Source organism: Tamandua tetradactyla, chromosome 4 (genome assembly GCF_023851605.1).
Source record: "Tamandua tetradactyla isolate mTamTet1 chromosome 4, mTamTet1.pri, whole genome shotgun sequence".
NCBI classification, from domain to species: Eukaryota; Metazoa; Chordata; class Mammalia; order Pilosa; family Myrmecophagidae; genus Tamandua; species Tamandua tetradactyla.
In genome coordinates, this window is record NC_135330.1 from 28,584,470 (window position 1) to 28,611,088 (window position 26,619).

Below are 26,619 nucleotides of genomic sequence, written 5' to 3' on the forward strand. Positions count from 1 at the left end.
CTCTAGATTATTCAGCCCATGAATTATTTGGACCTTTTGTTGTCCCTTCTCTCTGTTTATTTTATTGCTTTTAAAAATTAACTATAACCTGAGTAAGTCTAGAAAAAAAGGCATTAAGGTTGAAAAGAAAAATTGTTTTATCTTCTTTTTGAGGAATGTTAGATTTGATGACTTCTTAACAAAAAAATTATTTGTTGAATGAGTGAGTGAGCAAATTTGGAGGACTAGATGTATGTAGATTCCTAAAATATGGTGTTTCTATTCTCATCAGTTATGGGTAGTTGGGAAATGGGATTATTTTCTCTTGATTTTTGCTAGTTTATTGCACAATTCAGTTCCTATTAATCTATGTATAAGAATCTGTGGTGCCTCTTACCTTTCAATTACATTAAAGTGATCAGTGAAAAATGTAACAAAATAGCTTATTTTAGTGTATAAAATTGTAACCAAGAGACAGTTGTTTAAATTGTGCTTGTTCTTTCTTTAGTGAAGTTGCAGAATTTATTCCCTGAAGTAATTGAGAATGATCTACAGGAAGAAAGCTGTAAAAGCACACATGTATAGAAAGCCTTTAAAAGTTATTTTTGCCCTTTCAAAAAAAAAAGACAAAGCAAAGAGTTTTTGCTAAAGCTGCTGGAATACAATATACCAGCAATGGGTTCACTTTTTAAATAAGTCTTAATTAGCTTACAAATTTACAGTTCTAAGGCCATGAAAAGGTCCAAACTGAGGCACGAAGAGGAAGATACCTTCTCTGAGGAAAAACCGCTGGTTCATCTGTCACACAGGAAGGCGCATGGCAACTTCTGCTGGTCCTTCTCTCCTGGGTTCTGGTTTCAGTTGCTTTCACTCTCAACTCCTTTTGGTTCTTACTTATTTCTCTCAGGATATTTCTGGGCTTTTACTGTCTTTTATCCTCTTTGACAAAGGACCTTTTGCGAAAGACCTTGAATAGGCTGGGTTGCATCTCAGTTGAAATAGCCTAACCAAAAGGTCCCACCCACAATAGGTCTGCCCCCACAAGAGTGGATTAAAAGAGCATGGTCTTTTCTAGGGTACAGAACCGATTCAAACCAACATACAATGTTTGCATAGAATAAAATTACTCAGTATTATGCAAAGTTATTTTCTAGAAATTTTTCATCAGTTTCTCTTTCTCTGAGTCAGATTTATTGGCACCGCTTAAACATAGCATGAAGCCAAATATGTATGCAGTTTCTTGGGAGCCTAGTCCAGTGATTTATCTCCCATGCTGTCTTGAAAAGTGCAAACACGTATTTCCTGTGAGCCTGTAGACACATTTTTTGCCCTTGAAGCAACAGTAGCAGGAACAGCAGCAATATCATTTTCACTGGGCATCTTTTCAAGTAGTTCATAAGTGGAAACTATTACTAAATGGGATGAGAACCCTTCTGTTGGAGAAAACCTGGAGAGTGAAAACTTTCATCTATCTGGTATCAGATTCCCATTCTAGAATCTTGTACCAAACCAGATAAAGCATATATTTCATCTCTCTCTCTTTTTTTCTTTGTTAGAGAAGTTGTGGGTTTACAGAACAATCATGCATAAAACACAGAATCCCCATATACCACCCTATTATTAATACCTTGCTTTGATCTGGAATATTCATTACAATTGATAGCACATTTTTATAATTATACTATTAACTATAGTACATAGCTTAACTTAGGGTTGTTTGTATGGTATAATTCCGTGGATTTAAAAAGAAAATTTATTCTGCTCCTCTATATACAATTTAACATTTCCTCTTTTAATCACACTCAGATGTTTATTTCAATACTGTTAATTATGTTCACCATTTTGAGCTATCATCACCACCATCCATTTCCAAAACATTTCTATCATTCCCAATAAAACCCCGTACATTTTAAACCTTTTAACTACCTACCTACCCCCCACCCCCACCCCCACCCCCACCGCCATCCCCTGGTAAACTACATTCTAATTTCCAACTCTGTGAGTTGACTTAATCTAATTGTTTCAAAGCAGTGGGATCATAAAATATTTGTCATTTTTGTCTGGCTTATTTCACTCAGCATGTTGTCGTGAAGGTTAATCCATGTTGTTGCATGTGCCAGGGCTTCATTACTTTTTATGGCTAATATTCCATTGTATGTCTATACCACATCTTATTTATCAGTTCATTGGTTGATAGACACTTGGGTTGCTTCCATCTTTTGGCAATTATGAATAATGCTGCAAAGAACATCACTATGCAAATATCTGTTCGAGACCCTGCTTTTAGTTCTTTGGGAGCTATATTTAGCAGTGGGATAGCTATGTCATATAATAGTTCTATGCTTAGCTTTCTGAGGAACCACTGTCTTCCATGGCATCTGCAGCATTTACATTGCCACCAGCAAGAATGAGAATTCCTTTATCTCCGTATCATCTCCAACATTTATTTTCTGTTTTTTTTTTTACATATCAGCCATTCAGACACGTATGAAAAGACATCTCATTGTATTTTGATTTTCATTTCCCTACTGGTTAATGATATTGAGCACCTGTTCATGTGCTATTTGGCCATTTGTATATTTTTTTTTGGAGAGATGTCTGTTCAAGTTCTTTGTCCACTTTTTAAAATTGGGTTGCTTGCCCTTTTGTTAAGTTGAAGAATTTTTTCATATCGTAGTTTATCTCTTTATCCATTGCCTTAAAACTTACCCAGTTCTATATCCCCCATTCCAGACCAAAATTTTATTTGTTATTAGAGCCTGCATTTTTATCTTCACAAAACAAACTTTCTGGGTATCATTCTACTGAAGTTGCAGTGTTTTTTTAAAATTCCATTTTTATTCAGCCTCAGCATTCCATTCTGATAGGTTTCTCAACTAGTAGGGAGAAGAGACCAAAACTCCATCAATGGAGTTTTATTGTGAGGTTCTGCATAGATGGGCTAAAGCCTAGAATAGTGACGGTCCTGAGCGGGGGAAGGGGCACAGCTTAGATAGGATGGTTGGTGAGGGTAGGGAAAAGGAGGTGGTGGATTTTCATTGTCTAGCTTGGGAGCAAGAAATTGGCAGGCTAGGCAGGGGCTGTAGTCGATGGGACTGTGTTCTAGTTTGATAGCTGCCAGAGTGCAATATACCAGAAACAGAATGGCTTTTAAAAAGGGGAATTTAATAAGTTGCTAGTTTACAGTTTTAAGGCTGAGAAAATGTCCCAATTAAAACAAGTATATAGAAATGTCCAATCTAAGGCATCCAGGGAATGATACCTTGGTTCAAGAAGGCTGATGAAGTTCAGGGTTTCTCTCTCAAGTACAAGGGCACATGGCGAACACAGTCAAAGTTTCTCTCTCATCTGGAAGGGCACATGGCAAACATGGCATCATCTGCTAGCTTCTTCTCCTGGCTTCCTGTTTCATGAAGCTCCCCAGGAGATATTTTTCTTCTTCATCCCTAAAGGTCACTGGCTGGTGGAATCTCTCATTCTCTAAAATGTTTCCTCTTTTATAGGACTTCAGAAACTAATCAAGACTCACCCAAGTGGGTGGGGATATGCCTCTACCTAATCCATCTTAACAGCCACTCTTGATTAAATCACATCTCCAGGGAGATGATCTAATTACAGTTTCAAACATACAGTATTGCATAGGGATTAGAAGAAATGGCTGCCTTTATAAAATGGGATTAGAATTAAAACATGGCTTTTCTAGGGTACGTACATCATTTCAAACCAGCACAGGCTGTAACTACTGGAGGGCGAAGGTTGGAAAAGGGGGAGCTATCACAGGAATGTAGCTGCCAGAGGGCATTTGCGAGGGCAGTCATGGGACTACCTTGTGAACTGAGGCAGGTTTGGTTTTTCAGGAGGCCTCCTGGAAGTTATGGGTGGGAGGAGTTTCTTGGAATGTTTGCTAAGGATTGGTTACTTCATGGAGTGGGTGGGGATGAGGAGGTTAACCTAACACATTCCTGTAAGCCAGCAGAATTTCACCTGGACTGATTTGCAATATGGTTGGTATTTACTAGCAAATTTTAAACTTCAGTTTGCTTCCTTTCATTCTCTACATGATATAAGATCTAATTACCACCCAGCATGAAGTAGCAACTGAAATGAAAAAGGCAGCAAGAGAAGGCACTGGCTTAACATAGAGCTAATCAGCTACCTGCTCCTTTCTTGTATACTTCTCAGCTAGAAAGAGAATGGGAAATAGCATTCCTTAAAGTAACTCATATATTAAACAGGAACGCTTCTTGATTTGACAATGCAGAGAGGTTTTGTTCAAATCTTTATGAAAGCAAGACTTTAAATAATACTTTTAATTTGCAATTAGCAGACTTTTATGGTTTCCTTGAATTGGGCAAAATATTTTCATCATCAGTGTTGCTAGAAGTAGTGCCATCCTATTTTCTTGACATTTAAACAAGTACTATAACCGACAATTCCAGGAATAAAATTAAACTAAGTGAATTATTAATTGGTTCTTATAAGGTTAAGAATTTTGCTAAGTTTTAAGTTTTCAGATCCAACTTTCAGATCCTCTGTCTGAAATAATTCCAGGTTTATCTTTAAAGTGTATGTTATCATAATATATTAAGTTGCAGGCTTTTCATTGTGTAGAGTGTGTGAATTGGGCAGTTAACCTAGCAAGGGGGAAAGTTTGATAATATTTTCAAATTACTTTGGTCTGAGGTTTCACCTACTAGATTTTTCAAGGATTTAAAAGTAAGATAATGGGTGAAATTGTGATGGTGTGGAGGAACACATATTCTACCACTGTTACAAATATGTATTGGTACAATTCTGAGGGAAAGTGTTTTTATAAAAAGTGGAAATGTATGTTATAGGTGGATTTACTATAACACTCTATCCCTGAATATGTATACAAGATGTATGGATTCATAAGAATGTTCCTTGTGCTATCATTTATAATATAAATAAGGAAGAAACACACAAAACTGCATGGTCTTTACTGGGAGAATGTTAAATTGTGATATGTTGATATTCACGTGTAACTCATTCATTTAATTTGTTCGGTTAAAAAGAACAAAGTGTATTTGCGTTTAATGATAAGGAACATTCTATAGGTTATCTTATTAAGTGAAAGGAAGATATAGACTTTGTTTTTTGAATGGCTGCTGCTATAAAGAATGAAGTATATATATGTATGTATTGATGAAGACACACACATACATTTATAGATAGGTGGATAAAAGGATCTTGTTTACCATGCATAAATGTCATTTTTCGTAACTAAAAAGAAATGTAAAATTAATGACCAGTTCTTTTTTTTTTTTCTTTTCTAGGACTCAGCCCAGGAGAGTGTCATTACTCGAGATATTCATCGTACGTTTCCTGCCCATGATTACTTTAAAGATACTGGAGGAGATGGTCAGGAATCTCTCTATAAGATTTGCAAGGTAGAGCCTTCCCCTTCATTTTTTCTAACTTAATTTACAGGGCTGATTTCAGAGACTCATCTTATAAATTTTTTAGGTTTGTTATGTTTCATTTTTATTTGCACTGTACATTGTTCAGTATCTTATACTTACTCTGCCAGGTTCTTAAGACTGAGCCCTGAAGATGCTCTTTGACCGTGTGTTCCATGCCTCCTCATGAGAGAGGAGGTGCAGTGTGGCCTCAGTTTAGTTATACTACAAACAGGAAAGGAACGGAAGGTCCTCTCTGGCTAATACAGTAAAGTCCCAAAGAGGCAGATGACTCTGCCCTTTGAAGAGATAATGTGGAGATTGTCTCATTGCCTTTTTGATTTTTTGACAATAGATGAAAGCAAGAATCATAGTACCTCCAGTTTTCTCTGATACTGTTAATTTACTCTGAATTATGTCACATTTGTGCAGTTATTATGTCCCATCTTGAAATTCCCTTCTCTCCCGTTAATAGTAAGCCTGGAAGATAACTATTTCCTGACTTTAAATAAATGTGTTCTGCTTGGACACAAAAATTCTCTCTCTGTCAGTAGAAAATAATCATTAAGTTACTCCTTTTCAAGGTTATATAGAAGAAATCCAGTTGAGGTGTCAGCAAAGTGATGCTTTCTCCCCAAAGACTGTGGCATTCTGGGGTTGGCTTCCAGAAATCCTTGGTCCTTGGTTTTTCTGTCCCATGGCAGTACACATGGAAGCATCTTCTTTCTCTCCTGGGCTCTTTTAACTGCCAGCTTCTGGCTGCTCCCCATGGCTTCTCTTTGTCTGACTTTCATTCTTCTTACAAAGGACTTCAGTAATCTGGATTAAAATTCAACCTGGTTCAGTTGGGCCACTCCTTAACCGAAGTAACATCTCAAAGAGCTATTTATGGGGCCACACCCTCCAGAGTGTGGACCAAGACCAAGAACATGTCCAAACTTGGATGCACAGTTCAATCCATATCAAAGCCAAAGATTCAAAATTATAAAGTACATTAAACAGAGTTTTATCCTTTATACTCAAACTTGAGATGCTTTATGAAGTGTGGTGGTGTATGCTTACGTTGTTCTTACCTACCATTCTGGTAAAGATTGTTAATGAGTAGTGAACTGCACAAATATCTTTTAATGTGAAGAAAAAGCAAGAACCATGGCTAATTTACAAGTTAGATAACCTATTCCTGAACAATCAAATTTAGCCCTTTTAATGCATAACAAAGATTAGCCAGTAGGCAATCAGAAGTATACTCACAATTCTATTTTATATTTACTGTGTTAAAAAAATGGTAGTTATGAAAGCACTTGCCTACATCTGTTAACCAAGCAGGGTTGATGTTTAATTCTGAAAATTGCACATCTTTCATTAAAGTCCTCCTTGCATAAATAAATAGTATATTTATTATATGCTTATAAAACACAAAAATAATTATTAAGGAGAAATTTTCTACCAGTTTTGATATTTGACAAGCTATTTAGGCTCTGGCTTATGTAAGGACATATCAAAATTTATATAGTTTCTCATAGAGAAATATGTCTTATTTTTGGTGATAAAGTACTAGACTTTGCATCAAAAGTATGAGCAATGAAAGAAAATAGATACATTTGATGTCATTAAAAGTAAGAACTTTTATACATCAAAGGACATTATAAAGAAAATAAAAAACAACCCACAGCATCACAAAAATATATATGGAAACTCTATATCTGTAGGGATTTAATATTCAGAATATATAAAGAACTCCCACAATTCACCAACAAAAAGACAGCCCAGTTGAAAAATGGACAAAGCATTTTGCATAGACATATCTCCAAAGAAGATATACAAATGACCAATAAGCATGTAAAAATAAAATGTTCACCCTCATTAGGGAAATGCAAATTAAAACCACAATAAGATCCCACATCAAACCACTAGAATGCCTCTTATTTTTTTAAAAATAAGCATGTACAATAACAAGTTGATGAGGATGTGGTGGGAATGTTAAAGAGGCAGCCACTTTGGAGAAGTTTTTTTTTTTTCTTTTTTTTGGTAATGGTTGGTGGGATGGTCACAACTTTGTGAATGTAATTAATGCTATTGTATCATATGCTTAGGAGTGGTCAATATGGGAAATTTTATGTTGTATATATGTCATCAGACTTAAAAAAGAGACTGAAAAGATAATGACAAATTAAATATAATAATATGATCCTGGAATAGAATTAATAATTGGGGGAGGGGAGGGGATGCCCAGAAGGACATAACTGGAATGTGAAAATTTGGAATATAGACTTTATGATTTTTATCAGTATTAAATTTCTTGAACTTGACAGCTATATGGAAGGAGATTATATAAGTGAACGTCTTTGTTCTTAGGAAATGTACATGAGAGTGTTAAGTGTTAGAGGAGCATGATGTAGGTAGCCATCTCTCAGTTGTTTAGAAAATAGATATTTTCAGCTAATCAGTGCCTTTTCCTTCTGTTTTTCCCTGATTGATATACTACTTTGTACAGCTAAAACAGATAATTGTATGTGCCTGCAACTTTTATAACTTATAGGTTTCCTCCATTGTAATACAAATAGTATTTCCCTTATTATATTTAGAGGGTGTGGTGGTTTGGAGCTGTATGTACCCCAAGTAAACATCTTCTTAAACTTAGTTCATTCCTGTGGGTCTGAACCCATTGTAAGTAGGACTTGTTGATGAAGTTACTTCAATTATGGAGGTGACCCACTTCAGTGAGATGGGTTTTAATCCTTTATAAGCAGAGTGAATCACAGACAGAGAGAGAAAGCCACAAAAAGCAAAGAGCTGAAGGTTAATGGAACCCAGAAGAGAAGGGAGAAAAGCTAGGAGAGTCCACATGACTATTGCCCTGTGACAGAAGCCCTGGACCAACAATCAAGGTCAGCCAGCCCCAGAATGCCAGTGTTCGGGGAGAAAGCATTACGTTGATGATGTTTTGATTTGACTATTTCCTAGCCTCAAACTGTGAGTTAATAAATTCCCATTGTTTAAATCAACTCAATGCACAGTATTTGCTTTAGTAGCCAAAGTAACTAAAACAGAGGGGAACTATCTGGAACATTACTTAACACAAAGATGAAAGTTAAATATTGGTATATTTAAATTTGGGTTGGTACACCTTGCTTTGGATTTTTTGTTGTAGAAAACCTTGGGTTCTTTAGAAGATATTTGTTAGTATATTCATACAGTTTGTTAAGTAATTTTAAATTACCAGGGAATATTTTGCAACATAATTAGACAGCTATAATATTATAAAAGTGTAGTTGTAAGATACCTTATTATTGCCAAATAGCAATAGCTTAAATTACCTAAATTTTATGAAGACATGGGGGAACAATCGTAAGGTTATAAAGCATTTCAAAATTGGAGGTAGTAAATAAAAATTTGTAATATTCTAAAATATATATTACCTAAAACTAATTCCACAACAGTTTTGAAAATGGAGGTAAGCAGAGATATACATGTCAGAAAATATTAGAGAAAACAAAATTTGTTGGGGCCCTACTGAGTGTGCCAAGTGGTTTATAATTGACCCATTCCTTCCCCTCTAGATCTAACGTCATTTATTCGCCCAGTGCCATACAGGGAAATCACAGGGGGTTGTGATAACTCACAAGTAGGATGGCATGCTTATGAATAATCTAGAATTGAATATTCTTCTCAAGCTTTTGTGTGAACTTTCTTTTGCTTTTTGTATCCAATTTGAGCCATAATCTTTCATTTTATGACCCTATCCCATAATACTCAAAGCTATTTATGTCTGTTTTTTATGGACAGTGAGTATGGTCTACTTGTTCAATCATTTTTGTCTCTAGAATAATATCTAGCATAATGTACTGTCTGCAGTATACCTTTTAACTTCTATTCTATCTGGCACAGAACTGAATTAACATTAATAATACCTTGCTCTTATATTTCAGACACTTTGTATTTATATAATCTGTAAAAAAAAAGTTTTGTTTCTTCTTTACTAACCCTTTTTCCTCATCTATATTTTTCTTGCTTTATTGCCCTAGTTAGCACTTCTATACATTGTTAAATTGTCTTGCTTTGATATTTTTTTTGGTGGGGGGGTGGGGAGTGGGGGAATGCATGGTGCGGAAATCAAACGCGGGTCTCCTGCATGAAAGGCGAGAATTCGATCTACTTTTGATTTTTAAAGAAAATGCATTTGATGCTTTACCTTTAAGAATGGGAAATCTTATTCGTGTTAGCACTTTTTATACAAATGCCTTTCATTTATTATCATAATTTTAAATTTACAGAGTTCTTTCACATATAGTAGCATACTTATTTATGACAACTCCTCTTCAGGGGAGCATATGCTAGTGATAGCATGTGCTGTACTCTTAAATTGAGATGGAAATTATTAGGAGAATTTCAATTACAGTAAGTCTTCAAAGATAGAAAATTTGATCTTTGTAGTTGAAAAGTTTTCTGTGGTTCTGTTGAAATGAGAAATTATCCCAACTGTCAGTTTAGAGGGAATTCTTAAAAACTTGCTATCATGTTTTAAAGGCCCTATCAATTCCAGCTTGTTTTTTAATATATTCTTCAGAGTAGGAGAAAATTGAAATGGTTCAAGCCTTCTTCTGTTATCGTAAATTTATATGGAGAGGAAGAGCTGGAAATAAAATAGTAGAAGTGATAGGATTCTGCAAATGAAAAAGCCAGCCTGCTGGTCTGTCTCTTCTCCCTCACCCTCCCTCACCCTCTCTCCTTTTTTCCCCTCCCTGTTTGAAAATAACATATTTAAAAATAATGTCCTTGAGAAGGGGAACAATATGTCACCACCACCACCACCCCTTTTTTTTTTTTTTTTTTAGCATTTTTCTAATTTACATATGATGTAAATCTGTTTTATGTTGCTAATCAAGTTGGCACATTAAAGGACTGGACATCAGGAGATCTGGTTCTAGTCTTCACGTTTCTCCTAGCCAGACTTTGCAAAAATCACTTTCTGGAGTTTCCAAAGTGATTTTGTAAGATTATGTGATCTGATAAGGTTGTTGTGCTTACTATCATTCTAAGTATCGTTTTAAGAAGTTTCCCCAAATATTACATTTGTATGCAGAATTTAACAGTTAATTCTTAAGTGAGTTATTAGCTCTCTCTCTCAACTATGAAGACCTTACCTGGCTTTCTGTTATTGGGCTGGATCTGTCATGTCGAGTGGAGTCTCATATCATAGTTTAGTGGCCTACTTTTAAGTATACACTCTTTGTAAGACCTACGACCAGTCAGTCATATTAGTCAGCTAAAATATTGTTAACAACGGTAAAGATTGAAGTGGTCTTTGGTGTGCAATTTAATTTGAGCCATAATGCTTTTTCTAATTTTCTGATTACAGCAATTACTTTCTGAGAAAGAGGCTACTGCTGTGAATTTAATGGGATAGTTTGAATATATTACAGAGAAATCAATACCTTTGTTCATTGGATTAATAATTTGATAACATAATGATTTGTGGAAGGTCAAAAATAAATATAACATAACCCCTGTTTTATCAGATACTTTTTATGAAACAAGACTGGACTTACTGTAAAAACAGAAGCATTTCAAACATCTGGAATACATAAATCCATAGAAACAGAAAGCATACAAGTGGTTGCCACGGTTTGGGGGAGCAAAGAATGGAGAGTAACTGCTTAATGGGAAGGGGATTTCCTTTTGGGGTGATGAAAATATATGGAACTATGAAATGTTTAGAACTAGGTAGACGTCAAGGTTGTACCACAACATAGTGAATATTCTAAATGCCACTAAATTGCATGCTTTAAAATGGCTAACTATGATGAATTTTAACTCAATAAGAATATTGAAGCACTTCAGGTGTTATTTTGATTCTAATGATGAATGTTCCGCTGCATGCTTTTGAGGAATGCAAATGATCACTGAACTCTTTTTTGAACAGAAAAGATGGAAGAAAAATTTTAGACAATTGACCAAGGAAAATTTTTTTTAAAAAAGGGACTCTTTGAAACAAGAAATGAAAGATTATAATATCAAAAATAGCTGACAGTGCTAAGAGAGAAATTGAAGAGAAAAGCAATGCAATTGCAGACTTTAAAATCTAAATTAAACACAAAAATTGCCCCAAGAAAAAGGCAAAATTGACCACCTTTGATTCTGAACTTCACTTACAGCAAAGATGAAAAGATAAATGATGGACTGGGAGATCTTTACCATGCACATAAAAGGAATTCGGTTTTATAAAGCCTTAGTTCTCTCTGTTGTACTCAACCAACAGACAGTGGGAAGCTTGTGAAGCACACTGAAAGGGTCACTTGGGCAGTAGCCCCATGCAGTGATGAAATCCATCCGAGACTAAAGGCTGGCATCAAAATGACAGTCAGCAAATGCCAAAGGGATGGTTGAAAAGAATGTTGAAGAAAGAATTCAAGAGGTAAATGGGCAGTCAGCCCAGTCCAGTGGAGCTCTTTCCCTCCAGCTTCCTCCCCCCCATCCCCACCTCTTTCATCAAGTGGCTCGTGCAGGTGCAGGTAGGACTATGTTGTCTCCTGACTCCCCATGCCTGGCTAATAACAAGCACATTTCCACCGCTGCATGCACTCTAATCAGCCCCCCTATGTTTCAGCCTCATGGCGTCTCAACCACCCTTTCCAGAACATAACTGATGCTAGGAAATTGGGCAAGATCCCTCAGTGTGCCACCAGTGGCCTTACTCAGTTTACAAGCAGATACTGGTGGTAGCAGCAAATATTCAAGCAAAAATTTTGAAGTCTGCCGTGTAGATGGCTCTGTGTGAACAGGGACATGTTCAGCTTGTCCTTTCCAAAAGGATGGACAGAGGTGCTCATTGTTCTCAGCTGACTGAAAGTGCATGGGATTCAGAGCCTGAAACCTGGAGTGTGGAGACCCACAGTAGGGAGGCATCCAATGCATGTGTGTACCCATCCCAGATCAGGAACGTTCTGCCTTCTTCCTGATGGAAAGTGTCCTGCAATGGGTTCACTCCCTAGAGAGGGGCCTTGCCTTGGGATGCATCCTGGGTTCTGAGGAGGCTGGTGAGTTCTTGCTGGATTAAAAAATTTGAGAGGTGGGGGCAGTCTACCTCCAGGCCTCCAGTGCCTCCAAGAACTAGTAGCTGCAGCTCTTTGTGGGCTCCTCAGATCACTTGGCTTGGCCATGGATCGTCAGGAGTGCCTGGGAGTCTGTGTTCCCCTTGGGAGCAGTCCTTAAACAACAATTTGGGAGTATATATACTCCTTTTTGAGGTGTGACCTTCAGCATCTCCAGAGCCTTTACGTGGCCTCATGCTAAAGCCAACTTCTATGGGTTTTTATTATATTAAAATAAAAATATTATTCTCTTATTTTGCTTCCTTTCCTTCTTGGTCCCATTTCCACACTTCCCTACCAGTTTTATCATTGAGTAAATTTCAAACCGGGTTGTAATGCCCATCACACACGATGTGCTAATGAGATTGCAAAAACAGAAAAGACTTTGACCCCTTTTTGTGGTTAAGCAGAGGCCATCTGTTACCTACCTGTCATGGTAAACTATAACCTGTCCTCATGTAAGACAACATGACAGCACAGATTACCATACATTCTTTATCCCAGAGTCACCTCCTAATTGGGAATCACTGAACTCTTTAAAACTAGGTATAATCATACATTATTTACATTGTTTTCTAGATTTAGGAGATATTATAGGGGAAAATTGTTTTTCACTGAGTTGACAGTGTTCTCAATACAATTTTCTAGCTATTTGACTACTTTACTTTAGTTCATCTTCCATCGTAGAGGCTCCTGAATTTTATGTTCCTATTTGGAACGGCAGCATTTATGGGAGCAAAATGTAGTCCACCATTCTTTACTCTACATAGCCCAATTTTCTGGATACTGTGAGCAGCCTGTAGGACTCTTCTTACTCCTGTGCTTGGAATTGATTGGCTCCAGAATGAAGGTCCTTTGGTATGGAATGATTGGTGTTCCTAGTAGTCATAACAGTAATAATAGAAACTTGTGGAAGTCCTGTGGTTTAAGAAGCACTTCTGTATGTATTTTTATTTGATCCCTTTATAGAACAGATAGACTTTCCCTCATTTTATAAATGAAACCCTAGAAATTACATTGTTGGCTTAAAATAACATGACAACTAAATGGACCCAAAAGGATTAGGTTTGCAGTGGTACCATGGGAGAATCAGGCAAGATCTTTCTATTCTCTGTGTCTTTCCTTTCTCTTCTAAGAGTTTCTGGCATATTTCTTTGAATTACCCCAACCTTCTAAGGTCGATTCAAATAATGGGTTGCTGAGGAATCCTTTGAACTCCTGGAGTCACCCTAATGTGTTTTGCCAGCACACCCTAATGAGGAGCAAATTAAACTTTCAGCAGTCCTTGAGGGACAGCAGAGTATTTTCAAAGCAAATTAGCCTCCTTATGGAGAAGTGAATTCTTTCAGGTTACACAAGAAGTCATGGCGAACCTTTTAATCATCATATGATCATCAATGTAGTCACAACAGTAATAATAGAAACTTGTGGAAGTCCTGTGGTTTAAGAAGCACTTCTGTATGTATTTTTATTTGATCCCTTTATAGAACAGATAGAATTTCCCTTATTTTATAAATGAAACCCTAGAAAATACATTGTTGGCTTAAAATAACATGACAACTAAATTTGACTTGAACCCGGATTTTTTTTTTTTACATACTTCATAACTTTATTCTGTCTTACAGCTGCATAATATTCCATCTTATGTAAATGTCACAGTTTGTTTAGCCAACTGTCTGTTGATGGACATTTTGGCTGTTTCCATCTCTTGGTAATTGTTAATAATGCTGCTATAAACATTGGTGTGTAAATGTCCATTTGTGTCCTTGGCCTCGTGTCCTTTGAGTAGAGACAGCATATAGATGGGTCCTGTTTTTCAATCCATTCTGCCAGACTATGTCTTTTGATTGGAGAGTTTAATCCATTAACATTCAGTGTTATTACTGCATGGGTAGTACTTTCTTCTACTTTTTTGCCTTCTGGATTTTATATGTCATATCTAATTTTCCTTCTTTTTACCTTTACTCATAGTCTTCCTTTCTACACTCTTCTCCACACCTCTCTCTTCTGTCTTCATATCTGTCTCTAGTGTTCCCTTTAGTATTTCTTGCAGACGTGGTCTCTTGGTCACAAATTCTCTCAGTGATTTTTTGTCTGGAAATGTTTTAATTTCTCCTTCATTTTTGAAGGACAGTTTTGCTGGATATAGAATTCTTGGTTGGCAGTTTTTCTCTTTTAATAATTTAAATATATTGTCCCACTGTCTTCTTGCCTCCATGGTTTCTACTGAGAGATCTGCACATAGTCTTATTGGGCTTCCCTTGTATGTGATGGATTGCTTTTCTCTTGCTGCTTTCAAGATCCTCTCTTTCTCTTTTGACCTCTGACATTCTGATTATTAAATGTCTTGGAGTATGTCTATTTGGATCTATTCTCTTTGGGGTATGCTGCACTTCTTGGATCTGTAATTTTAAGTCTTTCATAAGAGTTGGGAGATTTTCAGTGATAATTTCCTCCATTAGTTTTTCTCCTCCTTTTCCCTTTTCTTCTCCTTCTGGGACACCCACAACATGTATATTCATGTGTTTCATATTGTCTTTCAATTCCCTGAGTCCCTGCTCATATTTTTCCTTTTTTTTCCTATAATTTCTGTTTCTTGTCGGATTTCAGATGCTCCATCCTCCAGTTTTGAAATCCTATGTTCTGTCTCTCGAAATCTACCATTGTAGGTTTCCATTGTTTTTTCATCTCTTCTACTGTGTCTTTTATTCCCATAATCCTGTGATTTGTTTTTTCAGACTTTCAGTTTCTTCTTTTTGTTCTTTCCTTACCTTCTTTATATCTTCCCTCAATTCATTGATTTGGTTTTTGATGAGGTTTTCCATGTCTGTTCGTACATTCTGAATTAATTGTTTCAGCTCCTGTATGTCATTTGAATCGTTGGTTTGTTCCTTTGACTGGGCCATATCTTCAATTTTCCTAGTGTGATTTGTTTTTTTTGCCTGTGTCTAGGCATTTAATTACCTTAATTAGTTTATTCTGGAGATTGCTTTCACTTCTTTTATCTAGGGTTTTCTTGCTGGATGAATTTGTTGTCTATATGTTCTTTGACATTCCGTTCAGCTTTATCTGGACCTTTAGCTTAAGTTTTGTTTAACAGAGGAGAATTTTTCAGTTCTTGTTTTCTTGTTTCTTGCCCTGCTTGTGTGGTGCCTTTCCCCCACACACACTTAGGAGGGTCTACTTAGTTATTATAGACCCCAGCCAGATTTTCCCAGACCAAACTGGCCTCCAATCAGGAGAAAAGAGTCACCTGCATCAGTTTTCCCTGATGGTGAGACCCAGCAGGTTGAAAGACTTTCCTGTGAAGTCTCTGGACTCTGTTTTTCTTGTCCTGCCCAGTATGTGGCACTTGTCTGACTGCAGGTCCCACCAGCATAAGATGATGTGGTGCCTTTAACTTTGGCAGACTCTCCCTGCTGGGGGCGTGGTGGAGACAGAGGAGAGGTTGTAGGCTGGTTTTAATGGCTTCAAATTACCAAGCCCTGGTGTTTGAGTTCCTTGATGGAGGGATTCTACCTGGGTGGGACTTCACCCCTCCCCCGGGGAAGGCACAAACTGCAGATAAGCCCCCAAAAGAGCTCACTTCTGCCTATGCCTGGGGCAGTTGCAGCCTGAAAAGTCCTGCCACTGTATCCAGAAGCAGTCAAGCCTCTGTAGATACACAGTCACAAAAACCTCTGTTTCCTTCTTTTTTTTTCCCCTTTTTCTGTCAGTCCTGCCCCCTTGGCGCTGGGGCAAAAATGAGCATCCTCCGCTTTGACCAGGTTCACCTGAGCTGGGGGCATAGTTTTAGTCGTAAGAATTTGTTAATTAGTTCCACAATTGGCATTTGATTGTGCCCAGTCCCTGCTGCTGGTAAAGTCCTTTCCTTTTTGTAGTTATTCTGGAGGACAAACTAAAATGCGCACGTTGTTAAGCTGCCATCTTGACCCTGAACCCGGATTTTTTAGCTTAAAATTTCATGTTATTTTTACAAGACTGTGACAGGTGAACATGTGTAATGAAGAAAAATTGCAATTTATTAAATACCATCTCTATCAGAAACTATGCTAGGCATTTTTGTATACATCATGTTATGTAATCTTGATGGTTATCCTGGAAATACGAAACTATATCTGTTTTCATATACTTAGGCTGAAAAATCCTTAGGAAGCGTATTTACCATATCAGATATGTAAGACATTACGAAACTATTATACCAATCTAGGTCTATCTCACTCCAGAGTCCATGTTCTTTGTATAATAATGGCTTCCTTCAATGTTAAAAGGACAGTATTTACACAGCAAGTGACTTAGCATCATCATCATAAATGAAATCCGGAAGGCTAGAAAATATTTTTTTCAGGCTAAAAATAAAATGCAAGGAAGAAAATGATCTCATATACCCTATTTATATATAAATGTCATACTAAAAGTAATAAAGAGAAGGCCAGGACTGGTATCTTCAGCAATGTACTTGGAGTTATGTTGGCAACTAGGAAAGGAAATGTTTTAGTATTAGTATTCTGGGACAGCCAGTGGCAGATTACTCAAAAAACAGACCAAAGATATGCCAAGGGCACCATAAAAAAAATGAGTTCATCTTTGATTATTTCATCTAGAATTTTATAATCTGAGATTCTAAAATTATTTTAATTTCTGCAAGCATGTAAGTTTTTATTCCTTAAAAAAATGTCATTTTGAATTGCAATTTATATATAGGGAATTGGCATCATATTCTTTTCAGTGATCAGGGACATTTTGATAAGACCCTTGGGACTTCTAGGAAGAATAAATAGAAGTTGGATATCGAGCTTTTTCTTGTAGCCCGTTGTAAGAAAGCAGTGTTTTTATTTTTTATCTAAGGACTTCATTTTATAAAGAACAATTTCCTTAAAATCACCTCAGATCTCACTTTTTAAAGTATAACAGGTGTATGTGCGTGTGTGTGTGTGTGTGTGTGTGTATATATATATATAGTTAAGTATACAAATATTAAGAATAGAACTTGGTGATTTTTTATCAAGTGAACACTCCTGTGTAAAAACCACAGGAAAAAGATATAGAAATGTACCAGTACCCCAGAAGTCTCCCTCACTTCCCGTCCCAATCATTGAACCATACAATATGGGCTCTGTTATGTCTGGTTTCTTTTGTTCCCATTGTCTATGAGATTGATCCATGTTATTGCATGTAGCAGTGGTTTATTTTCCATTGTTGCACTGGTATTCCATTGTATGAATATATCATAATATATTAGCCTTTCTTTCTTGGTAAGCATTTGGTTTGCTTACAGTTTTTAGCTGCTATGTATAATGCTTCTCTACAGGCTCACAATGCACATATGTATGCATTTCTGTTAGGTATATACCAAGGAAGGTGTTTCTGAGTCAGAGGGTTTAAACTTGTTCATCTTTAGTTGTTATTGTTTTACCAATCTACATTTCAACAAGCTGTGTGTAAGAGTTACAGTTGTTCCACATTCTTACCAAAAATTGGTAAACTTAATTTTAACTATTTGGGTAGCTGTGTTGTGGTATCTCATTTGGCTAGATATGTAGTGGTATCTCATTGTGGTTTTCAAATGCATTTCCCTTCTGACTGCTATGGTTGAGCACCTTTTCACATGCTTTTTGGCCAGGATACCCTATTTGGTTCCAAACCTGTTTTTCTTTTGCTAATTTTAAAAAGAGATTTTCTCTTATTATTTTGGAGGAAATTTTTCTATATCCTAGGTATGAGTAGTTTTTTAGACACAAGCATTGCAAACATCTTCTCTATGGTTTGCTTTTTCAGTCTTTTAATGTTATCTGTGGATGAACAGAAGCTGTTAATTTTAAGGGGGTCTAATTTTTCACTTTTTTTTATGGTTTGTGTGTGTGTATGTGTGTCTGTTTAAGAAAGCTTTACTAAACCTAAAGTCATGAAAACATTTTCTGTTGTAATCTATAAATTTTATTCTTTTGCTTTTTCAATTAAGACTATGATACATTTGGAATTGATTTTGTATGAGGTAGATATCAAAGTTCATTTTTTCCCATGTAGATCACTAATTGACTCAGCATTATTTTTTTAAAGACCATGCTTTCCCTACTATATTGCTGAGGCATCTTTGTCATAAATCAGATCCATGTATATATGGATATAGGGTCTATTTCTGGATCATTATTCTATTCCATTGATCTACTTAACTATCTTTGTACCAGTAATACACTATTATAATTACAGTAGCGTTATAATAATCCTTATTGCCTGATAGTGTTAGACCTTCAGCATCGTTTTGCTTCAGATTTTTTGCTGTCTTGCCACTCTGTATTTCCATGCTTTAGAATCAGCTTGTCAGTTTTTGTAGAAGAAAATAAATACCTTCCAGGATTTTGATTGTGATTGCATTGATATATAGTTTTTTTTCAAAGAACCAACCTTTAGCCTTGTTGATTTTTTCTATCATATGTCTTATTTCTATTTCATTGATTTCTGCTCTTATTTTTGTCATTTCATTTATTCCATTTTAATTTGTTCTTCTTTTGGGTTTTTTAAGGACAGGTGTTTAAATCAATGATTTTTTAAGCCTTTATCCTGTTCTAATCCATGCATTGAAGACTGCACATTGCTGCTAGGTACTACTTTAGATACGTATTTTCAAAGTTTGTTTTTCTGAGTTGTCTCTGATTTTAAAAATCAACATTATTAAAGTATAATTTACATGCAATCAACTACCCATTTTAAGCATACAATTTGATGCATTTTGATAGATATATACACCTGTATAACCACAATGAAGATACACCACAATCAAGATACCAAACATTTTTATTACCCCAAAAAGTTCCCTCATGCCCCTTCAAAGTCAATCTTCCTGTCCGGCCTGGCCTCCGGCAATCACTTATCTTCTTTCTGTCACTATAGATTAGTTTGTATTTTCCAGAATTTAATTTAAATTGATCATGTAGTATGTAATTTCTTGTATCTAGCTTCTTTCATGTAGCATAATAGTTTTAGAATTTATCTATTTAGTTGAGTACCTCAGTAGTCCATTTTTCTTCAATTCTAAGTAGTATTCCTTTGTAGTCTCACCAGTTTTTTTTCAAACAATGAAAATATTTTATTTCTTCCATAATTTTTAAAATGCAAACATTCTGTAATTCAGCCAGACTTTATTTCCAGCTTACTACTTCATTCAGTCTCTGTTCCCTTTTAATACCTTGCTCTTATTCCAGAAGGCAGGTAACTTTTCATCATTTTTTCTGTCTTAATTACATCTGAAGACAAATCCCATAGGGGCAAGTATATGAATCCAGTGGTCCTGTACAATATGAAGAAAATTTACAATTGCAGTCACCAAGGCGCCAACCATGACCCCATGACCAAGGGCAGCTGTGAGCTCCATAATCTTACCAGTTTTTATTTGTCATTTATTACCATTTAATAAAATTGATTTAGTTTATAAATTTTTCTAACTCCCATTGTGATCTATCTGACCTATCACATTTAGTGATTTTTAAGTTATTTTTGCTATTGGTTTCTGACTAATTTCACTATGATTAGAGAACATGATTGATGTTATTTCAAAACTTTGAAATTTGTTGAGACTTGATTCATGACCTACATATGTCCTGTTTAGGTGTCAGTTAGATAAATTTTGTAATCTTATTTTTCTGATCTTCTCTATAGATAGTAAAGTTTTGTCTTTTTTTTTTTTCATCAATAACTGCTGAAGTTGTGCTAAAATTTCCAACTGTGATTGTGGATTTGTCTATTTTTTTTCCTTTTATTTCTGTCATGTTTTTTTGTTTGTTTGTTTGTTTGTTTTACATATTTTAAAGCTATGTCATTAAGTGCATGCAAATTTACTGTTGTTATATTTTCTTATTGAACTAATCTTTTCATCGTTAGAAAATGTCTTTCTTCACCTCTTCTATGCACTTGAACAGCAGTATGACCACATTAGCCTTATTTTGTGTTGTATATCTTTTAATATCCTTTTACTTTCTATTTTTTTCCATCTTTATAATTAAGCTTGTCTCCAGTAAGCCTCCTACAATTGGCTTTTTTATTTTAACGAGCTCTACAATTGTTATTGGGATATTGAGTATGTACATTTAAATAATTTACTGACGGTATTTAAGTTTAAACATAATATCTTACTATTTGTGTTCTATAGGTCCCATTTTTCATTTGGTTTTTTCTCTTTTCTTTCATTTTTTTCCCGTTTTCCCCCTCCGTAACTATTAGTTATACAGTTTCTACACTTTTAATGGTTACTCTAGAGATTACGATGCCATCCTTGACTTACTAGAATTTACCTTTGATTACTAGTTTGATCTCTTCCTGGACAATGCAAGAAACTTACAACTCTTTTATCACCTGTCTATTTGGTGTTATATTATTGCTATGTATTTAATTCTGCATATGTCCTCTCCCCACCACAGGACATTGTTTTTAACATTTCACGTTCATTTAGATTTACCCATATATTTCTCTGAGCCTGTGTTCTTCATTTTTTCCTGCACTTCTGCTTCTATCTGAGATCATTTTCCTTCTACTTGAAGAACTGTCTTTAATATTTCTTTAATGAAGGCATGCTGGTAAAAGTTCTTTCAGGATTTGTTTGCCCGAGAGTATCATCATTATGTCTTTATTTTGAAAAGGTGTTTTCACTTGATGTAGTATTTTGGATTGACTATTGTTTTCCCCCACTAACATTTTAAGGATGTCATTCTCTAAGCTTGTGTTCCATGATTTCCGTTAAAAGATGGCTGCCAGTTTTATTATGCTGGCTTCTTTTTTCTCTGTTTAAAAATTTTTTTTTATCTTTGATTTTTCAACGATTTTTCTATAATGTGCCTAGTTGTGACTTTCTTTATATTGAGGTTTGTTTTCACATGTGTGTCTTGATATAGTTTGTAACATTTAGAAAATTCACAGTATGTGTCTCTCCAGATATTGTTTGTCCTCTCTTCTCTCTTTTGGATATCCAATTCTATTTATTTTACCTTTCCCCTTATGTCTCTTACACTATTTTCTTCTTTTTTTCTTTTTGTGCTTCCTTCCAGATATATTTTCTATTAATCCTCTCTAACTATGAACCACTGAATTCTTATTTTTGGTTGTTTTATTTTTGATTTCTAGGATTTCCATTTGATTTTTAAAACAGATTCCATTTCTTTGGTGAATTTCTTTCTCTTTTCCTCTATTTTCTGAAATAGGGTAACCAATTATATTAGAGTCCATGTCTATTAAAATCTAATATTTGATCACCTATAAATTTATTTCTATTATCTGTTATCTCTTCATTTTTGCCTATTTGCTCTCATTTTTGTTCATATTTGATCATTTTTGATAGACTGGACCTTGTGTAAAAAAATTTATAAAGCCTCTTTGATAATGTAATTTATCTTCAAAGCAGATTTAGTATTTTTTAGTAGGAATTTAGGGCAGATTACTTTGACTCAGTTTGGACTCATCTATTTCTTGCTTGCACTTTAAGGCTTGAGGTGTTTACTAGATACTCACTTCAGTTCTGGGTCCTAAAGTTTAATTTTTGTGTCTTTGATACTATTAGACCACTGACATCTTTGCTTAACTATACTTAGTATGCTTGATGGCCATTTTTTCCAAAATTTACCTTCTACAGGGTGTTGTTTAGCTCCACAGAGGAAATAGGAAAAATCAAAATTTCACTGTCCCTCTCAAACTTTTCAGTAGACAAGTTGTTGATTAATAAGTAGACAAGTTGTTGATTAATAGTATCAGATTTTCTGGGGGAAAGTAAGAATTTTATTTGAAATTCCTTTTTACAGTACGATAGAGAGGGTACCTGTTTAGCATATTGATAATCTTAATCTCGCAAGTAAGAGATTTCTGTAGTCTTCCCCTACCCTCTAAATAAATCACTCATTTCATATTATCCATTTTGAAGGAATTGTCCAGTTTTGTTTATTGCCAAGGACAATTAAGTTCATTCAGAGCAGTAGATACATGCCCACACGTGTACACTCATATAAAACAAATCTTGGCAAGCTAAAGTTGATAAGTTTATTGAATATGTGTATTTGGGGTTAATTTCATGCTTAGGCTTTGCTTACAAGATTAAAAAAACATTTAATATATTTGTTAGTATAGTCATAAATGAGGATTTTTTTGTCTTCTTTAATATACATTTTAATAGGATAGACTTTGTATATGAGTCAGAGCGCAACTGAGAAGATATGATATGGTTTTCAAATATAGATTTTTCTTTAGAGACTGTAACGGTGAAAAGATCAAGTTTGTCAAGCTGGAGTCCTGGAAAGAGAATGAGAAATTTGTATTGCTCTTGAGAGTGCCAGAAGAGATTTTTAAAATTTCTTCGTGTGTTTAGGTCCCCTAACCGCTTTTCTTGAAATAGCTTTATAGTTTCTTAGTCTTTCAACTGTAAAGCTAATTGAAGTCGTCACAATATTACTAGGATAAAAAAGAGAAAGGATGGAATTACGAGGGTGATAAAAATGGATATAGTTAGAATTAAGGGATTGGTGTGGATCCTGAGGGTTTGAATGTAGTTACTCTTTTTAGAAATCAACATTACTCTCTGAGGAAGCAAAGTAAAGTAAGATTATTTTTGTAAAACAGAGGGGAAAGGAAAAAGAAAAAACTCACCTACAAAGACAAAACACAAGGGACAGTCAGATAATGCCACTCATAATGCCTCCTGAATTTATGGTTTTTCTCAAAGTTGAAATATATTCTTGTACAAGATTCAAATACCTTTAATGTCCTCGACAGTCAATACTCAGTTTTTCCTGAGAGGACTATTTATGTTACAGAATTAAGGAGACTTATTTTCTGTTTTCTAAATGTTATGCAGTTGGCAACATCTTTATAATTTTGAAGCCTCCTCCTTAATTAGACCTCTGCCTGCGTCTTTTAAAGATCCATTTTCTTCCCTAGAAAGGGTATAAATCTGAATCGCTCTCCTCCTCCTTCCCATCTGTCCAGATTGTCTCTTGTAAAGTTTCCTACTTTCCTTGTGAAGCTTGTCCTACTCACTTCTGCTCACAACATTTGCAGATTTAAAATGCTCTGTAAAATTTAGATTATTATTCTAGATCATGTATTGCACATTAGCATATTAGATTCATTTAAGTATTTTCTGCAGTATGTTCAGTCTTTGAGGAAAAAGGTTGTATCTGACATTTTCTTTTCTTTGTCTCAGAAAGCAAAGTTCAGAACTAGTGGTAGTGTCAATATAATTAACTCTATAGTTTTGACTTGTTAATACTGACTGGTAGTCCAGGTCCTCTGAGCAGCCATCACCAAGACAGGATTAAGTGTTCAAGAAATGTATTAGTGGTAATACCTGTAAGAGAAGTAGGGAAGAGCATGAGAGACTGGGATAGTCATCAGACCACAATGCAAGTCTCACACCAAGGGAAGAAAAGAGGAAAGGAAGGAAGGTTGGGTTGAAAGTGTCTTAGAATGTATAGCAGGTCTAAGAAAAATTTGGCAAGACCATCGGGGAGTCCTCCAGCCAGATTTACCAGTGAGGTCCCACTTCTTCCAGAAGCTCACCTGTCTTAGTATTATCTGGGAATATCCTGGGGTGGTCTTGGTATAAATGCAGAGATGGATTTCAGGGCACAGCAAATGGAGCCTATAGTCAACTCCTTGCTGTTGGAGATGTGATATCATAGCTACCATGTTGATATTTTAAAGGAAAAATTAATGTGTATAAACTCTAGCATAGCTCTTTATTCCTACCATTTTTCTTTTCCTATGAAATATTTTTATTTGTAAAAATCTTCAGGCTAAGTTCTGTAAGAGCAGGACTACTGCTTTGCTTTGTATAGTTGCTGGGTTTATACTGTTTTTTTTTTTTTTTTTAGTGAAAAGTCCAAGAATATAAATTGACACTCTGAGTAATTTATAGTGGTTTACTTGTAATGGGGTGTTAAACTTTTTTTTTTTTTTTTAAGATATGGCAGTCTAATTTTATATTTCTTTTTTTTTTTTAAAGAGTATAGTCACTTCATTTTAAGTTATTGCCCAGGGTCTTTTTTAAAAACTGTTACTTAAAAGGCAGCTTATATCTAGGAATTTTGTCAGCTATTTTAGATAAGAAAATTGCGTTGTGAGTGAATATTTGTGAGTACGTCTAGACTCCTACATTTATCATCCCCAAAGTTTAGATTATTTCATATCAGTGAATCTATTTTTAGAGCTTATATGATACTCTCCTTTTTACCAGCTTTTGGGACAAACTTCATAGCTTTTTAAGCTCTAATTTGTGCCATTAAATTCAACAGACAAAAGAACTGTGTCACATTTAAATATTTATTTATTTACATATATTTATTTTATATATTTTAAAAACTTACATGAAAATAATAAGTGCTGAATTTTGTTTTCCTGAACTCTTTGACAGTGAGTTGCCAACTTGATGCCCCATCACCCCAAAAAACTTTCGGTTCTTTTTCTTACAAGTAGGAATACTCTTCTACATTACCATTATATAACATCAAAATCAGGAAATTAGCATTGATATATTGCTACCACCTAGCCCTCAGACTTCATTCAGCTCTCATGAATTGTCCAAATAATTCTTTATAGCAAAAAGATCCGGTTCAGAATCATGCATTTCATTTAGTTGTCATATCTCTTTGATTCCTTCAATCTGAAACAATTTTTTACTCTATCCTTGGCTTTCTTGACCTTGACACCTTTGAAGATTACAGACCAGTCATTTTCAGACAGTCTCTCAATTTGGATTTATCTGATGTTTCCTCATGAATAGATTCAGGTTATCTGTCTTTGGCAGGAATAGCACAGAAGGAATGATCTGTTCTCATTTCTTTCTCTCAGATGTTCACAGTTTTGATTTTCACCATTATTGATGAGGATCACTGATTCATAATACTGCTATACTATGAAGTTATCCTTTTTTTCTCTTTATAATTAATATGTATTTTGTGTGGAGATACCTTGTGTGGAGATATATTGTGTAAATATCCTCATCAGATTTTCTTTTCTCTTTCTTTTTGTCCTTTCTCAGTTTCTTTCGTCATATCCGTATGAACTCATAGATTCTCATTTTATTTAATGGTTTATGTTATCTTGCTGTCATTATTTGTTTTGATGTTCAAATTGTCCCTAATTTAGCAAGTGGGAGAGCTTCAAGATGGCTTTTTTGTCCTTTTGACACGATCACATGATCAGTTTTTGAGCGCGCTGCTGTTCCTTCTGCCTTCATATAATTCCAGGCTTATCTTGTACTTTCTCTGTCCCAGCTCTACAATCGGCTATTTTACCAAGGAACCCTAGTTCCTCTTAGTAAAAAATTTTAAGAAACCAGCATTTGGACACTTAAGTGTGTTCATTGCTATTGGAGTTCACAAGTTCTCTCAATGGGTGACCTAGGAAATATATGTGCATATGAATATATGCATATGTACATATACATACATTTGCATCCAGATTTTTAAGTTGAAATATAACTCATACCATAAATTTCACCCTTTAAAAGTATGTAATTTAGTGGTTTCTGGTATATTCACAAGGTTTTAACTACCATCACCTCTAATTCCAGATGTTTCATTACCCCAGGAAGAAATCTTACACCCATTCAGTCACTCCCCCACCTCCTCCCAGTCCCTAGCAACCACTAATCTACTTTCTGTCTTTATAGATTTGTGTCTTCTGGACATTTCATATGAATAGGTTCATATTACATGTGGCCTTTGTGTCTAGCTTCCTTCACTTAGCATGCTTTCAGTGTTCATCCATGTTTTAAGCATGTGTCAGAACTTCATTCATTTACAGCCAAATTATATTCCATTGTGTGTGTATACCACATTCTGTTTTCCATTCATCAGTTGAATGGAAACTTGGGTTGTTTCCATCTTTTAGCTATTAAGAATAATGCTGTTATGAGCATTTGTGTACGTTATGTTTTTAACATGTGTTTTCGGTGCTTTTGGGTATCTACCTAGGAGTTTAATTGCTGGTGCTAATTTTTCTTTAAATGTTTGGTAGAATTTACCAGTAAAACCATATGGCCCTGGACTTTTCTTTGTAGGAAGATTTTTTTATTACTCTCTCAATCTTTTTACTTATTATAGAATTATAGGTCTATTCAAATTTTGTTTCTTTTTAAGTCAAAGTCTCAA

At 35.2% G+C, this 26,619-nt stretch overlaps 1 protein-coding gene and 1 pseudogene across 8 annotated transcripts in view; one reads left to right on the forward strand and one right to left on the reverse strand.

Annotated features, from left to right (window-relative positions):
• RABGAP1L (RAB GTPase activating protein 1 like) overlaps nucleotides 1-26,619 on the forward strand; it is a 734,005-nt gene that overhangs the window by 394,361 nt on the left and 313,025 nt on the right. For all 8 annotated transcript variants that reach the window (XM_077157041.1, XM_077157040.1, XM_077157043.1 and 5 more), the window contains one exon: nucleotides 5,277-5,390. In XM_077157041.1, coding sequence (XP_077013156.1) covers nucleotides 5,277-5,390 — 114 coding nt within the window. The remainder of the gene's footprint in view (nucleotides 1-5,276; nucleotides 5,391-26,619) is intronic.
• LOC143678987 (NADH dehydrogenase [ubiquinone] 1 beta subcomplex subunit 1 pseudogene) lies at nucleotides 19,630-19,862 on the reverse strand (annotated as a pseudogene).